General features: G+C 33.8%; 1 protein-coding gene across 2 annotated transcripts in view; it reads right to left on the reverse strand.

The window, feature by feature from the left end:
• Positions 1 to 16,752, reverse strand: part of NCKAP1 (NCK associated protein 1) — a 117,269-nt gene that overhangs the window by 43,944 nt on the left and 56,573 nt on the right. For both annotated transcript variants that reach the window (XM_072612581.1, XM_072612580.1), the window contains exons 10-15: positions 15,117 to 15,173; positions 10,483 to 10,579; positions 9,725 to 9,831; positions 6,011 to 6,143; positions 4,237 to 4,318; positions 2,499 to 2,557 (exon numbers count right to left, since the gene is read on the reverse strand). In XM_072612581.1, the coding sequence (XP_072468682.1) occupies positions 2,499 to 2,557; positions 4,237 to 4,318; positions 6,011 to 6,143; positions 9,725 to 9,831; positions 10,483 to 10,579; positions 15,117 to 15,173 (535 nt within the window). The remainder of the gene's footprint in view (positions 1 to 2,498; positions 2,558 to 4,236; positions 4,319 to 6,010; positions 6,144 to 9,724; positions 9,832 to 10,482; positions 10,580 to 15,116; positions 15,174 to 16,752) is intronic.

The following is a 16,752-nucleotide window of genomic DNA, read 5'->3' on the forward strand; positions in this document are numbered from 1 at the left end:
AATTCAAACCCAGGATTCTGAACATTTCAAACCCAGCATTCTTTCCATCATCACATCATGGAACCTCTCTAAGGAAAATAATTGCACAAACTTACAAACACAGATGCTGTCTAGTATTTGCTTATTAGTTCAACGACCTAATACTTGGCAGTCAACTCACCCAAAAAGAAAAATCAATATATCATTTATTAGGTGCTTGCTATGTGCCAGGCACTGGAAGATACAAAGAAAAAAGTCCCTGTACTTAAAGATTTTAAAATATAATGGGGGAGACAACATATAAAAATTATACAAAATAAACACAAAAGATGGAAAGTAACCACCTAACTTAGCTATTTAGCTCACAGCTAAACTTGAGTCCACATGTCAGAGATTGAACTAGTCCCCACTATTTGATTCTATGTTTTACTTTCTTTTAGTGTTCTTCTAAAACATTCAATAAAAAAAAAAAAAGTCACAGTAACAGGTCAGGCAATAGCCCACATCATGATCTGGATGAACAAATGTTGTCATATATGTGCATAAATCAATTCAAATCATGATGGCTGCTATAAGCCTGGCCCCCGGTCATTTTCCCTTTCTCAAAGAGTTCAACAACTGACACACTTTTCCTCTTCTATTCTTGGCTTCTATTAGCACTTGAATATTCAGTGATGCTTTCTTAAACCCGAAAGCTTCCCAATTTCACAGCTTCCTTAAATTCCATTCATTTCCTACTCTGCTTTACCTCAGCCACACACAGGGAGGGTCATACATTCGGTCTCATTATTACCAATCAAGGTTCCACTTCCTTAACAGGAAATTGATATTCTTCAATCTGACCTTAATCTCCTATCATGTCATCTTCCCCTATTATCTCACTACTCCTAAACCTATTCTTCGCTCTCACCGAGATCTCCAATCTTTCCACCTCTTAAAACTTTCTCAGGCCATGCTATGACTGAATTTTCTTCCCTTTTCAGTCTCAAATCTATAGTTAATCATTTTAAACCTACATGATCATCAGCTCTCAACTACTTCTCACTTTTGAGTCTATCACCACTCATCTCTTGCTATAAATCTTAGCCTTAGATTATCTCAACTACCTACCTCTTCTGCTTCTATCCATAGGCTGCAGAAGAGAGTTGAAAAAAAAGTCAACAATTCCAATCAAAACTATTTTAAGAGCTGCTAGCTAAGAAAAATTGCCACCATTTCTTAGATGTTTAACAGATACAATGCAGTTATCACAATGAAGATTAAACCACCTTAGCTAATAAACACTTAATCTCTTTGTCAAGTGAAGAAACTTGGAAACAAACATGTTTGAAGCATAAGCTCATATGTAGAACACACAAAGGATGAATGAAGAGTGCAAGCAGTACTGCTTCCCAAAATGTGAAAAGCAATAAAGTAATAACTTCATATTATAAAAATTCAGGTTATTCAACTTAACCCGAGTTCTCACTACAGAAAGGGAGCCTTTAATTCCCGATTTCCTATCACACTCTCAACGAATATTTCATTATCTTAAAGACTGCCTAGTATTAAATTCGTTAAGCCAACATACTTCAAATAAATCATCTGTCAACTGGTCTATCTTTTCTAAGGCCTAAGAAGTGTTTTATCAAGATATATCTTATATGCACTCCAAATACTATAACCTCTGTGAAAAACGTATTCTGATTTTTGAGGAGTTAATACCAGGCCAGAGATTCCTCTAATAACAACTTTTATCAGACTATTTAGAAGAAAGTTTAAAATATAAGTTGTTTCAGACAACAGTAAAAAAATGTATTTGAGACCCTTAGGGTGCAAGTTCAAAAGATCTTTAAAAAGAAAGATAAGCATTTAACTACATGCCTTATTATTTTTAATCCAAGCAACCACTTATGTATAGTTGAAAATACATTTTTGATACAATCAGTTGATTGGCTAATTTAAGTTTTTAAGACTAACTAAAATGTTTATTTTACATATTCCTGTAGAGTACTGACTTGTAGAATCAAGGAATACCAGCACCAAAAGAGACCCTCAGTGGTCATCTAGACAAACTTGCATATGAGCAAGAATTTACAGTGTATAATTTTACAACTTGAAGATCTTCAATAAAGAAGAACCAACTAATCCATTTCATTTTTGGATAGTTCTCATTGTTAGGAATGTTTTTCTTACATCAAGTCAAAGTTTGCCTCTTTGGAACTGCCACCATTATTCTACTCCACTTTGAAATGAAACCATTAATAACTCCTGTGAGCCTCGTTACTTGCACAGCTCCAACACGACTTAACTGCACTATCATCTAATCCACATTTCTCTATTTTTTGCACAAGAAGTATAGTATGTTAAATACAGAAGAGTCATTCAGTGCCCTCTTAGGAATATTTACTAATTACACTGCAATTGTTCTTAACAGCTTACATGAACTTCTCTTAACATTTTCCCTCATATAATAAATATAATCTAGGCTAATCACCAAGCAAAAATGAACCGACAATCAAAATTTAAATCATACTTACCTGCAATCTAAACCAGTCTAATCTCATCCCTCGAAAATCAAATACTTCCCCATCTTCAACTGTATTAAGATGGAAAAAAGTACAAAGTAAATTAGCATTTTCAAGACACATACGCAAAAAAAGTTTCATTTCTAATTTTGGGGGGATAAAACCTGTGTTTTCACTGGTCTCCCCACTGAGGAATTAGAAGATTCCTAGTAAAGTAATTTCCTTTATCAATGCAAATTTGTAACTGCTCTGTAATCGATTTTCTTAGAGAGTTGTCTGGGGCATCAAGAGGGTTAAGTGACTTGTCCATGGTCTCCATTTTTTTATTCTTGACTATTCACTACACCGTGCTGCTCTTCTAAAATAAACTATTTTTCATGTCAATATCAGAAACGTTTGTAAAATTCTACAACACTAATAGTAAATTTTTATAAAGACTGGTCTTTTTAAAGGAAGGAGTCACATAGTCTTTCTTGTGCTCTTTTAAAATAAACACACACAAGGGAAGTCTATTTATTATACGATGTTTTACATGATTAAAACTTCATTAAATTTCCTAATCATGAAATTAGTTGAACCTACAATGTCTTAATGTTTAAGACTTGTATCATCCCTTTTCAAAACTTTTTGAAAGCCAAATAACTAATTTGATATAATGCAAATACACCTGAATACTGGAAGAATCAAATTCATTGGCACGAGCGATTCCCAGCCGGGAATTCCTCTAATTTTTCTATGACTTACGTCAAACAGGCAATCACAATGTCATGAGAGTTATGTGAAAAGCAGGTTTATTACAAGAGAAATGAATGTGGAATCCAAAGACTTCACAGTCCTTACAAAAGGTTGCATATTTATGACAGTACAACAAAAGGAGGAAGAAGAAACACAGATTTCCATCTCCAGAGGCACGGCATGGGAGGGGAAAAGTATAGTAAAGGTGGAAAAGGACAAAACCCTTCCCAAAGGACAGAAACAAGGCAATGGCAAAAGCTGCATTTTTTTCCCTTGGGAACAGCCAGACTATGAAGATAGAAGATCCATTTATCTGCAAAGGACCCAGACACACAAGCACTTTCCCAGACTCTAAAAAACTGGCTAGTCCCTATCTTACCTCCCAAAAACACAGAGGGAACCCAGCTTGAGGGGTAACACAAAAAATTATGTTAGCTGGGGGTTAGGGAGTTGTCCACCATACATTAAGGGCTTCCTGTATGCCCCAAGTATTTTTAGTATTTCTGGAAAATATGGCAACTAAAAAGACAAGTTCAGGGGACCTCTTAACAGCCCTTAACACTTACGAGTAAAATCCTAAGGATTTGTCTAAAACACAGTCACAATAAGTTTTAGAGATCTTAACACAGCTCTCCCCATCTCCTAACCTGACACAGAGTCCATTATACCACACTGCCTCCATAAGGCAGGTAGATTAAAATTTATATATCCAATTTATTACAATATGTCTACTAAATTGTCCTTCACTTTTCCTGCTTTAAAAAAAGGATAAGAATAATCAATTCTTGTTGAATTAGCAAAACAGGATTTTCTTAAACATAATCACATAATACCCATTTTATTTATATTTCTCATGGGGGAAAAAAGGAGGGAAACAAAGCACAGTAGACCAAACATCTAAAAGATTTTTTTTTAAATCTTGTAAATATTAAGTGATCTTAAGGAAATCAGACTTGAAAACAATTAAAAGCTCTTAATGAAGTTGGTTTTATTTCATCCTTATTAGATTTATTACCTTGTTTTACACTTAGGGAAGTCATAGTATTAACAAAGGAGGACATGATGATTGATTCATCTTCAGGGCACACTGAAAGATTCTGAAATGAAATCAGAAAAAGCCAGTGCATGATTTAAATTTTTAAACAAATAACCACATGAAAAATATGGCTGGCAATTGGCACATGAAGGGTAATTTAAATTGGCTTTAACAAAGAATCCAAAACTTTTCCCCCAAGATACTAAAATCAATCATAATCAAGTATAAAATATTAGCTCTGAAGCTAAACAATGTATTTTCAGCTTAGTGCTTTAACAAATGACCAACTGTTTTTTCACTATAAAAACTCATGTATTTCTGAAAGAACAGAAACCATAACAAAAACCAATAGTCACTTTAAAGATCAACGTTAAATGCCGCAAAATTTGATTATGATACTTATTAACAATTAATGAGATGATCAAAATGAACTGATATACGGGCCCACAATACAAATCTGATGGCTACTTACAATATACAATAGAGAATGTTGTATACAGCCAATACAGAAATCAATAATTGTAGCTATTTTGATAAAAACCACAAGCTATCTCTGTCCTAAAGTATAAAGTTAATAGTTATCCATTCAATTTTAATGAAAACTAGAAAATGGAAACATCTGAGCTCCATCTGGTGGATATGTGAGGAAAGTACCCAGAAATTTGAATCATCTCTACCATACAATGAGAGAAAAAGACTTTAAAACAAGTCTTTTGTTGCAGTCACTTATATCCTAAAGACAAGTTAGATTTGTAACAACTCAATATTAGAAACTTATTATTACTTGTCAATCAAACGGCAGAACAGATTTAAAACTTCTATGGACCGGTAAAATAAAGGTACTTCACCATAACATTCAGTGTGTAATTTATGGGGTTCTTACTATAATCCCAAACTTTTATCACTCTTCCCATATTCTGCTACTTTAAAATATTTTTGAGAGACAGTTATTTCATAAAGCCTACAAAAAATAAAAGTGAAGTGGTTTCCCTTTGTCAGACAACTCAATGGGATAGAAATGTTAAGAACTTATATACTAATAAAATAGGATAATTGGTGTAGTTGGCATCTCTTGAAGAGGGAAAAACACAAAAACGTAACTGAAATCACCTACAATTGCAATAATACCAACAAAAATGAAAAATCAAAGGGAAGAAAAAAAGTTTAAAAATACACCCCCTTACAATTACAAATCAGGCCTTCTTTTTAATACATGTTAAAATTAAAAAACGGTAAAAGATTCACAGAATCAGATAACACTACAGTTGAAAGATTCTAATAGTCCAACCCCATTTTGTAAATCAGGAATCTAAATCCCAAAGCAGTGACATGACTTGTCCTAAGATTACAAACTACCAAATGTCAGAGCTCACACTAGAGACCAGGTCTTCGGAGTGTCTGATCCCAAGTCCAGTTGGTGGTCTTTCCAGATTTATCCTCCAGTTTCATATTAGGTCTTAATTGAAGTAAATTTGATAACTTGGAAGTTAAAAGACTAGATTTCAAATCTTACCTATTATACAATGGATCAAAGGCAAGTCACTTAATCTTTTAAGAGTCTCAGGTTCCTCAACTATAAAATGAGGATAATATTTAAAAATACCTCCCTCAGAGGGCTTTTTGAAGTTCTTTACAAATCAAAAAGCACTATATAAATGGGGGTAGTTATTATTAGTAATAATTATTAGAAATTAGTTATAGCAGGAACAAGTGACAGAATGACAAAAAGTGAGAAAGCTGAATTTTTTTTCACCTGAACAAGTTCATTTAAAACCACAGCATCAAAGCCAGAGAGATACTGCACATAGTATCTCTGCATTACTGGTCCATATTTCCTCACATGTGCCCTGAGCTCTTCCATGTAGAATATCAGTTCAGCAATGTGCCTTTAAAAAAATGAAAAAAAGTTAAAATATTAATTGCTCCTGAAAAACAACCAAAATATCCCTTTTTCGCTTGTTTCTTGCTATTTTTTTCCAGATATACATACGATCCTCCTCAGTCCACAGCTGGTGCTTTATCTACTGTATCTCTCCATGATGCCTCTTTCCTTATATTTTGTAATGATTTAAATATACCTTAATTACATTGCAAAGTACAACATAATTTTAAAACTCATAAGTCTTCTTTCAAAAACCATAAGAGACCTAGTATTATGAAATAATATATTAGTATTTTGTTGATTCTTAATTCTTCTATTGCTCACTACTTCAAGCTTTTAAAATAGCAAACATTTTAAGTGATACAGTATGCTTCAGTAGTAACATTTAGACTTATGTGTTAATTGTTTACAATGATAAATGAGGTTTTTAAAAAATGCTTTAAAAAAACAATCATTCTACATGGTCTATACATATCTTTGGCTTTCTTCATTTAGGGGAGCTGCAAAAACTTGATCTTATTGGGCACCATCACATCAATATTCTAATTAAATCCTCAGAGATAATTAAGTCTACAAGCAACTTCCTTTTTGGTATTTTTCCTGCTCTATTATTAGCAATTAGAAATATCTAGATCCTCTAATTCCTATGTTTCAAAATCACAAACAATGACCTTCTACTGTCACTGTCATTATCACTATTCAATCTAGTACCAGGCCTCCTTAATTGTTACCCTCCTCTGTCTTCTATCCTGTCTCTCCCTTTTCATCTTCAATTCTTAGTAGTAACTGAAATTTCCCCTAAATGACTTCCTATACAACCTTCAATTATTGGGTGCTTATATTTTCATTTACATATACTCCTAAACACAAAACTGGGACAAACTTACTTTACTTCCAAACTATGTCTCTGCTGCCATTACTTAATTTTGCCTCCTCAAAAGGTGTAGGTAAGTGACCCAAGTTTATAACTACAGCTCTGATAAACTTTGAACTTTAGTATTATGTCTGTTATTTTTCACCTGGATTTTCTGAAAGTACCTCAAATTCATTATGTACAAAATAACTCATCGATATTCATCCCAAACCTGCCCCTCCTCTCAACTTCTGTTTCTCTTGATAGCAATAGCATCTTTTGAGTTGAGTCATTTTTGACTCTTCCCTCTGCCTCACAAATATCATCTGACAGCAACTAAATACTACTAATACATAATATTTCTTGAATTCATCTTATCTGCTTTCACTCATCTCCCACCACTCTAATTCTGACCCTCATCACCTCTAACCAGATTCAAAAGTCCCCTCTACAATCCATCATTCACACACATACCCCTAACCAAAATAATCTTCCTAATACAAATACTATAACTATCATACCCTTCCTCAAAAACCTCCAGTCATACCCTTGGCTCAAAAATCTAATGTCTCTATAGCTCACAATATTCTTTTTAACATTTTTCAAGTCAAAAAGAACTATTTGTGTTCCTCTCTCTGTCAACATGCTATCCCCCTCCCTACCTCCATGTATTTATGTATATTGCCTCCCACTTCTAGCAGACATTCCCTTAAGTCTTTTCTGTCTGAAAAACTACTGCTCTTCCTTCAAGGCTCAGTCAAGTTGCCATGTCCTTGATGAAGCCATCCCTGATCAGCACCCCTCATTTTTTATCTTAGTATTCCCAACACAGTGCTTTATACACACAACAGTAAGCACCTTTAAAAAGTGAAGAACTAAATTTGTCAGCCACAGACTATTTTGATTTTTAGACACTTTTGGAGTATTTTTATACAGAGTGAAATTAATTTGTAAATACTGTTTGATGATGCAGTTACTTTGCAGTTACTTGAAAAAAATGAAAAATTCTTGAGAAAATATCCCTAAACAGAAATGTTTTGACTGGTTATATTTCTTTTTCGCTAAAAACAAATAAGTTATATGAGAAATAGTCACCAAAAATGCATTATGATAATGATAATCTGAGTTTTTTTACTGTTAAATCCAAATTATGCCAGGGCAAGCTTTAGCATTTCCTATATTGCTGAAAAGACTTCAGATGTAGGCCCAGGTAACACTTTGTGGCTTAAGAACTGTATCTAACCTTGGTAAGTTTTGAAAGTGTCCAAGTCTGGAGGATAATGAATTTTTAGAAACATTAACTTTCCGAGACCATCTGTTTGGTTGCAATCTGTGCAAAGGTGAGATCTTGAAGAAATCACGTGTCTGAATTGAAAAGTACGTATTATCTACAGTGTATTTTATAAAACAAGCTGGAAAAACGTGATTCAGGTGACTCAGAATGCTTTTCCTTTAACTTTAGTTAAAAAAAACAAGGCAACAGAATTCTATAGTCATCACACTAATATCCATAAAGTGAGAAAATGTAAGTAATTCTCAACTACTGTTCATTATTTGAACATACTACAGAATAAAATAAAAAGTCTATGTACTGTAATGGTGAGCTAGTCTCAGTAAGCAAAATGTGTGTACAAGTAGTCTGAGATACATTGTATAATCCTGGACAAAGTACTTACACTGAACTCTGCCAAGTAACTCAGAAAGGCTACAAGTTGCAAAACTTTCCTTCCACTTTACTACCTTGAATATTTTTCCCTGTCCTCACGGAGACCTCAAAACCTCACATCCTTCTATGCCCTCAGTTTATATTCCCCCCTTCTCTTTTCTTTCAAGGGCTGCATTTGAAGCTCTAAAGAGATGCACGTAATTTACAGGATCTTAAGATTTAGAACTAAAAGAAACCTTGGATTTATCTTTTTCATTTTACAGACGAGGAAAACTAAGGCACAGAAAGGTTAAGTGACTTGTTTAGTGTCACACAGTTAGTGTCTGAGGCATAATTCTAACTCAAGTCTTCCTGACCCTAAGTCCAGCACTCTATCTACTTCATCAATTACATCGCAACCAAAGGACTAGAAATATAACTGCACAAAGGTCTAACCTTCCATAGTTAGACCCTGCAAAATGCTGAAAGCTGAATTAAAATATTTCTTATCCTAGCTTTTTCATGTCAACTACATTAAGTATGACATCTTTAAATTTTGCTTACTTATAAAATGTTTTCAAATTTGGACAATGTGTGACAAAAGACAAGGTCATTGTGCCAATAATTATTTCCCACCAGTTTGTACTCCTTAGAATGGACTCCAAAGGCCCCCCAGGGAACTTCATAAGCAGGAGGACTATCTCAGAAGACTGCATCATCTTTGGCTAGTCTAATACCTCCTTAGTATCATGAATACCTTCTGCCCCTCTAATTGCAGAACTAGAGGGCAGAGCAAGAACTCTTCACAAAGTTCATTTAAAGAGGGCTCTCAGGTCATTTCCCATGATCACACATTCCTTGAATGCATTCCTCATTTCCTCCCACTCCAGCTTTTCAAGCATCCTTTTATCTATTGTCTTCCCCTGTTAACCCAGTAGTTTAACTCCCACTAATGCACAGTGCCTGGCTCACAGCAGGTGCTTAAATGTTTTACTAATAAATGGTGGTAGCCTTTTTAAATAATTTTACTACAATAATACCCACTGAAAGCCCGTTAAAAATGTTAAAAAAAAATTTGCTAACATACTTATCTATAAAGTCATCTGCACTCTTCTTTGGCATGTTGTCTGCATGACGCAGTAGCCAAATGATTTCATCACGAGCAAAAGATAATGCCATAAATACAAAAAGTGCCTGAAAAACAAAAGGTTAAAGGGCTTATGCTTTAACACAAAGTTTTAAAGAATATTTATCCAACTATACTTTCCATTTACTGTCAAGTCCCCCTCCCTTACCCCTCAGAATCTTCTTATCCACAATAAACCAGGGGCTCCTGATAACCTGAGGGAGATAGGTCAAGAGAAAGCACAAAATAACAAGTCCTATTAAAGGATAAGGGAAGCTTCAAGGGGAAAAAAAAATGTTTCCCCGCTGTCTAGGGGTTATTTAAAAGAATGAGTCAAACTAAGTGAAATGGTTAATAGGAAGAATGAGAGTAGGAGAATTAGAAGAAATTTCTGAGAAATAAATTTGGAACTAATGTAAGAAAAAACTCCTTAATAGAGGTGTCCAAAAATCAAATAGGTTGCCTATGGGTTCTCTTTTACTAGAAATCTCAATGCAGAGGATTACAAACCAACCAATTCTTAGGTATGTTGAAAAGGAAATTCCTGTTAAGGTCCAGGTTGATCTAGGTGACTTCTCAAGTCCCTTCCAAGTATTCTTACTCAACCTAATTAAAAGTAATCTGATTCCAAAGTAAATGTTTAAAATGAGTTTACAATATTCAATATGGAATTTTTCAAAATGTGACTTTTTAGTGAAAATAAATGTAAAATTCATTACCTTAGGCCCTAGCAAGCCAGGCTGATCAGACAAGACAGTAGCTAATTCTTTCAGTGCAGATCTTAAAAACTTGCGTCTTTCTCTGTGCATCGAACCACTATATTAAAAGAAAAAAATGGAAATTTACTCATTAATTGAAATAAATTATCTCACAAGTTGAGTATTAGTTGTTTACTGCATCTTTAAGTTTTTTGGTTTGGTTTTTCATCAAAATAATATGGGTGACAATAAATGAATGCTAAAACAGAAACAATATTATCATTGTGGTACACTATAGAGTACCTAGAAAAAACTGAATGAATAGTTCAAGAAACTGATCACAGGACTGGTAGAGTCAGACAGACTTGAATTAACTAGACATATATTGGAATTACTCTCCTAAAAGCATAGTACTTATATTTCTAAACTTGTCATAATGATAGTTTTATCCCTTTATCCTTCAAAACTCGCAGGAAAATTTATTCTAAATCTCAGTCTTACCAAGAAGGAGGAAGAAAGAGGCTGCTGGGGTGAAAAAGATGGGAACATGGAAGGGCCATCGCCACTACAGTTAAGAATGTGGACGGAAGAGAAAAAAAATTTGTAAGTACAGATTTCAAAGGACTTAGGGAAAAGATATTAAAAATCCACGAACTAAAGTTCTGTGGAACTCAGTCTAGAAAAAATGGAAAACTCTCCAAAATGTATTTTTGATGACACGCAGAAAAACAATTTTGATGAGGAAAGAATGCTGAATAAAGTAACCAATGTGTACACAAATGGAACTAACCAGTTATCTCAGATTTTGTAAAAAGACATGTTAAAAATGACAAAATCACAGGTAGATAAAAGAACGAATTCAAAAGTATGGCACAGTCTTTCAAAAATCCTACATCAAGAATACTACAGCCCACAATGAACTGTAGCTTGCAAGGAAAGCTTAGGACAATAAAAAGCGTCTTTTAAAGCTATGTTCAGGAAAAAAGGATGCGCACAGAAGGAACAGGACTGACGTTCAGAGTGGAAAGGACAATAATATGTGGACAGGTTTCTTAACTTCTTCTTGTTTTCTTTTTTCTCAACCAATAAGAATGATCTTTTGAATAAAAAGGGTATTAACAAGGCTAACAAGGAGCTGATACCTATGATAAAAGTATGCGTTTGTCCTTCATTGCCGAAGACCATGCCATCACAGAAATGATGATATGACTTGCACTTGACTTTGTTTTGAGTGAGGGAGGGCTGTGCAGGTCACCAACCTCAGTTCTCCTCCAGAGCCATCTGAATCCGGTGACCAGATATTCATCAGGATCACTGGAGATGACCCAGAATGAGGCAATTGGGGTGAAGTGACTTGCCCAAGGTCACACAGCTAGTGAGTGTCAAGGATCTAAGGTGAGATTTGAATTCAGGTCCTCCTGACTCCTGCACCGGTGCTCTATCCACTGCACCACCTAGCTGACCCTCTATGATAAGTAAAGACATAAGACAACACCCAGATATCCCTAATAAATTCAAGTCAACTGGACCAAAAGATTTAAAGCCTAGGGCAGTTAAAATGGCATGAGCCAGTTTCAGTTATCTGTGAAAGACTGTGAAGAATACTAGAGGAATCATAAGACTGAAGAGCCAATGTTCCGATATTTTTTTTTAAAGGGGGAAAGAATGGAGTCCTCAAAAAAATAGGCCAGAGATTTTGATTAACTGACAAATGGGACAATTCTACAACACATTATTAAAAGTAACATTAATGGCCATCTAGGAAAAAAACATAGTAATCACAAAATATAGCATTGCTTCAACAGGCCATGCTTATTTCCTTTTTTGATAAGAGCTGACTGAACCAGGTAGCTTCTGAAGTTGTTGCTGTTTAGTCATGTATGACCTTGTGGACCATATAATGCCAATGCTTGTCCATGGGGTTTTCTTGGCAAAGATACTGGAGTGGTTTGCCATTTTCATTTCCAGTGTATAAGGCAAACAGAAGTTAAGGGGCTTGTCCAAGGTCACACAGCTAGTGTTTGATTTGAACTTAGATCTTCCTGACTCCAGACCCAGCCAGCGCTCTGTTCACTGAGTTATGAAGTAAAATCCCTTAAAACATTCTGGTTTTGATTCTGTTAAGTCAAAGTCAAGAAAAATTCTTCCAAAACTGTTAGCTAGGGGTTCATAACCACACACAGCCTTCTAAATAATACTGCCTGACTTATTTTTTAGTCAATTCATTTCTAAGATCTACATCCATTTCTAGCTCTGCTCATTCTTTTCCCCTACCTAGCCTTCCCTCATTTTCATCTCTTAATTTTATTCCTCTCTCAAACCCTATTTCAACTCCTAGTCTCCTTCACGAAGTTTTTTCCCACTACTCTAGCCCCCAGCAATTTATTTTCCAGACAGTTATGTATCATCAATGTGACAATAATAGCTAACATTTATTTATATAGTGTTTACTATGCGCCAGGCACTGTGTTAAGAGCTTTACAACTACTATTTCTTTTGATCTTCACAACAACCCTGGGGAGTGGGTGAAATTATATACCCCATTTTAAAAAATGGGGAAATAAAGGCAGAGAGATTAAGTGACTCACTCAGGGTCAAACAGTTAGTAAGTGTCTGACGCTGGATTTGAATTCATGTCTTCTTGATTCCAGGCCTAGCACTCTATTGTACAACGCTGCACATATTCAGCACATATTCTTTATTAATTTTAGATGTAATTTTTATCTCCCCATCACATCTTACATTCATTGGTATCCCTTATCCTCTACTACACAGGAAAGTTCTGGGCTCAATTAATACTTGTTGATTTAAGTCATTATTAAATATTTAAAAATATGTGGAGGCAGCAGAGTTTAGGGGAAAGAATAATGGACTTAAGAGTAACGAAGACCAACGTTCAAATTCTGCCTCTGAGATTTTCCAGTTAAATGATAGCAGTCAACTCACTGCTCCTTCAGAGCTTTAGTTTTAATCATCTGTAAAATGAGTATACCTATAGTAACTCACAAGGTTCTTTTGAGAGTCAAATTATAGATTTTTATGAAACTATGTTTCAAATTTTTGAAGTACTATATATGTACTATGTCTTCATATATAAACTTTGAACAGCAAGAAATTATAAGTCCTGGTGGCAAAATACAAAACTTGGGAAAAGTTATATGTTTCCTCACATAAATAATTATGAAAACAAAAATGGGATACTGATGTTGACATAAAATAGGAAAAGGAAACATTTATAAACTATTCTAAAAAGTTTAAGTACTTTTGCTAATTAAAACAGCTATTTCAATAGCTTTCATTTTGTGATTCATGAATAATATAGTAATAAATTTAATTATTGCTGTTTCTTAGACCAAGTATAAACATATACATATATATCAGTATAGACATTCCCTCATAAAAATCCTCATGAAAAACAGACTTCTACAAATCTGACATTATATGCTTTCTATAATGTTTCACATTACAGGGCAAGTGTGCAATACTGGTTCTTATATATTTTCCCTGCAAAGCTGGCTGGCACAGGACTGCTACAAGAAATGATGTAAACTGTAATCAGTGGTACCTTTCAGAATGAACTGAAAAAATTTGTCATTGTTAATCCTCCCTCCAATTTTCCAAAAGATTAACAGTGAAGGCTACATTCAGGGAATTTACCAGCACATTGTACGCTTTTTTGTTTGTTTTTTTCAAAAATAGTTGATCCTGTTTAAGTCAAGAATAAAAAAGTATACTGTTTGCATTTTAGAAACGTTGACAGCTATACTCCAAGCACAGAATCTGCTATATTCTATTACACCCTCTTAAAAATAAAGAAAGGAATTCAAAATGCAAAGGAAAAACTCCAAAATCTTCCTGCATCATTAAACTGTTGTATAACTTGTCTTACAAAGATATTCAATTATTTAACAAGATTTATAAAGAAACTTAACTCACTCCAACTGCACTGGAAGCAGTCAAATAAGAGAAAATGCATGAGAGAACTAAAACCAAGTAAAATGATTTAGTTCATGGGAAACCAGAAAAACTGTCAAAAAGTGCTGTTAAGTACACTAACTCTCATTTATAACAGCACTTTAAATTTGCCCTCATGAGAAAGAGAAAACTAGAGTTCAGGGAAATGAAATGAGGAAGACTGATCACATCTATGGACTAAAATTTCAACTGTAAAATCTTCATTCTGTAGAAACTAATTTGCAATATTATGCATATTTCCCAGCAATAAGATGGAAGAATGTGTTCTATGTTTTAGGTTGGGTAGAGAAGAGGAAAAGAGATGTGTGTATGTATCAATTCTTAAACAACGGACACAGAAGTGAGCTGCAACTTAAAACAGGATCTATTGGTAACTGCTGAAGTGCTATTAAAAAAATCAGTCTTTATGGAAGATGCCAGAGACTGCTGAGCCTGAAGTATTAACTTTATATTAAAATTTCACAATTTCTAAGTTCTGTTTACTTTAAATTCAAAATACTTTAAAATACTTAGTTGTCAACATTATCAGTCAAGAATAATTTTCCTTCCTCCCTCCAACTAGCATTATATATTGTGCAAATTTACAGTACATACAATGTTTATTTCAACAAAAAGCACTTTTATTTCAAGCAGATACTGAATAATCCTTAATAACAAAAGTGAGTTATAAAAATACTTACGCATGTGACACAGCTGCTTCTTTGCACTCTCTTATGTCATTAATACGTTTGTTGTAGCTACAGTTTAAAAAGGTATCAGAAATGTTAGTATTAGCAATTACATCAATGACAACTTGAACTTGATAAAAACCAATGCGAAGAAACATTCAATCTAAAGGTCCGGTGGAAATGTTTTTCACCATAATTAGCTGATGGCAAAATCAAAAGTATACTAATTGGTTTATATCTCTACTCCCAGTCAACATCACTTAATTACTACTTCATCATTTAATTACTACTTCATTATTAGTCATGAATTCAATTGTGAGACCTTTCTAATCCCTTTCACATTAGTTCCTAAAATCAAGTTTTAACAAAACACTGAATAGTACAAATTTTAAAATATTTAACTAAAGAATGAGTTAAACAGTTCTGTTACTAAAATATTTGTTGATTATTAAAGGGATTCATGCACACGGTAACACCCAACAGTCAAATAATGGGACTAGTTCAAGCTCTATAATGTGAAATCAGGTTTAGCTGTAATCTAAATAGCTAAATTTAGATGGTTACTTTCCATGTATGCTGGAGTTTATCTTGAACACCCCAATTTCTATGTTGTCTTGCCCACTAGATTGTAAGGTCTACTACAGGAACTGGTTTTGCTTCCTATTTATTTCCTTAGCACTTACAACGATACCTAGTACATGGTAAGCACTTAACTTATTGATATATATATAAAGTATGTTATATCTTGGTATATTACCTGTCCATTAGTAACCAAATCAAGCTATCACTTGTATCTTAAAAACTAGTGGTTTATATATACTCTGAAACTTAGGAATTATTTTTGCATATCTGAAGCTAAATCACTTATCCATTTTTAACATATATAGATGCCTATTATTCTAATATCACACATGCCATCATTTCAGTAACAGCCAAATCTTATTATCAACTTCACTGTAGAAACACTATGTTCTTATAGTTGTCAAATCATAGGACTATAACTCAGTTTTTTCGATCTAAAAATATACTACCTCATGCTGCCGACTATTAAATTTTCATATAATTAAATTTTACCATAAATTTCAACTAAAAAATGAATTCTACGATGAATCTCTATCTTGAAAAACTTATTTTTCTTGCCCACTGTAGCAAATATTGCAATTATCCCCTTTGATTTAATGCAAGAATCAGACTCATAATCTGAACACGCTGATGAAATTCAATATTAATAGAGAGCAGATTATTATAAATATGATCCTTTAAAGAAACCAGAGTTCAAAATTTAAAATGAATGGGACAAAATGCTTTAGAAATCATCCTTATAAGATTAACCTTCACTGATTACATTACATATGCTATTAAATTAAGTTAATGGCATTAGCATTAATAGATTAACTAATTTCTAAAAACACAGCTGATATAAAATTCAACAAAAACAGGCTAACAGAATGTATAGACACTTCAGAGGTAGAAGTTAGAAAAGTTTAGGATTTACAGAAACTATACACTATACACAAGTAAAAATAGCCAACCTCTTGCCAAACTGGTCAAAAAGACTTGCAAAAATAAGTCCACTTTCTAAATAGCATACTCTAAAACTTGTAATTTATCTAAGTCACCAAGAGAAAAATATTTGTTCAACAATCAC

The sequence above is a fragment of the Notamacropus eugenii genome, chromosome 5 (genome assembly GCF_028372415.1).
Source record: "Notamacropus eugenii isolate mMacEug1 chromosome 5, mMacEug1.pri_v2, whole genome shotgun sequence".
Lineage (NCBI taxonomy): Eukaryota > Metazoa > Chordata > Mammalia > Diprotodontia > Macropodidae > Notamacropus > Notamacropus eugenii.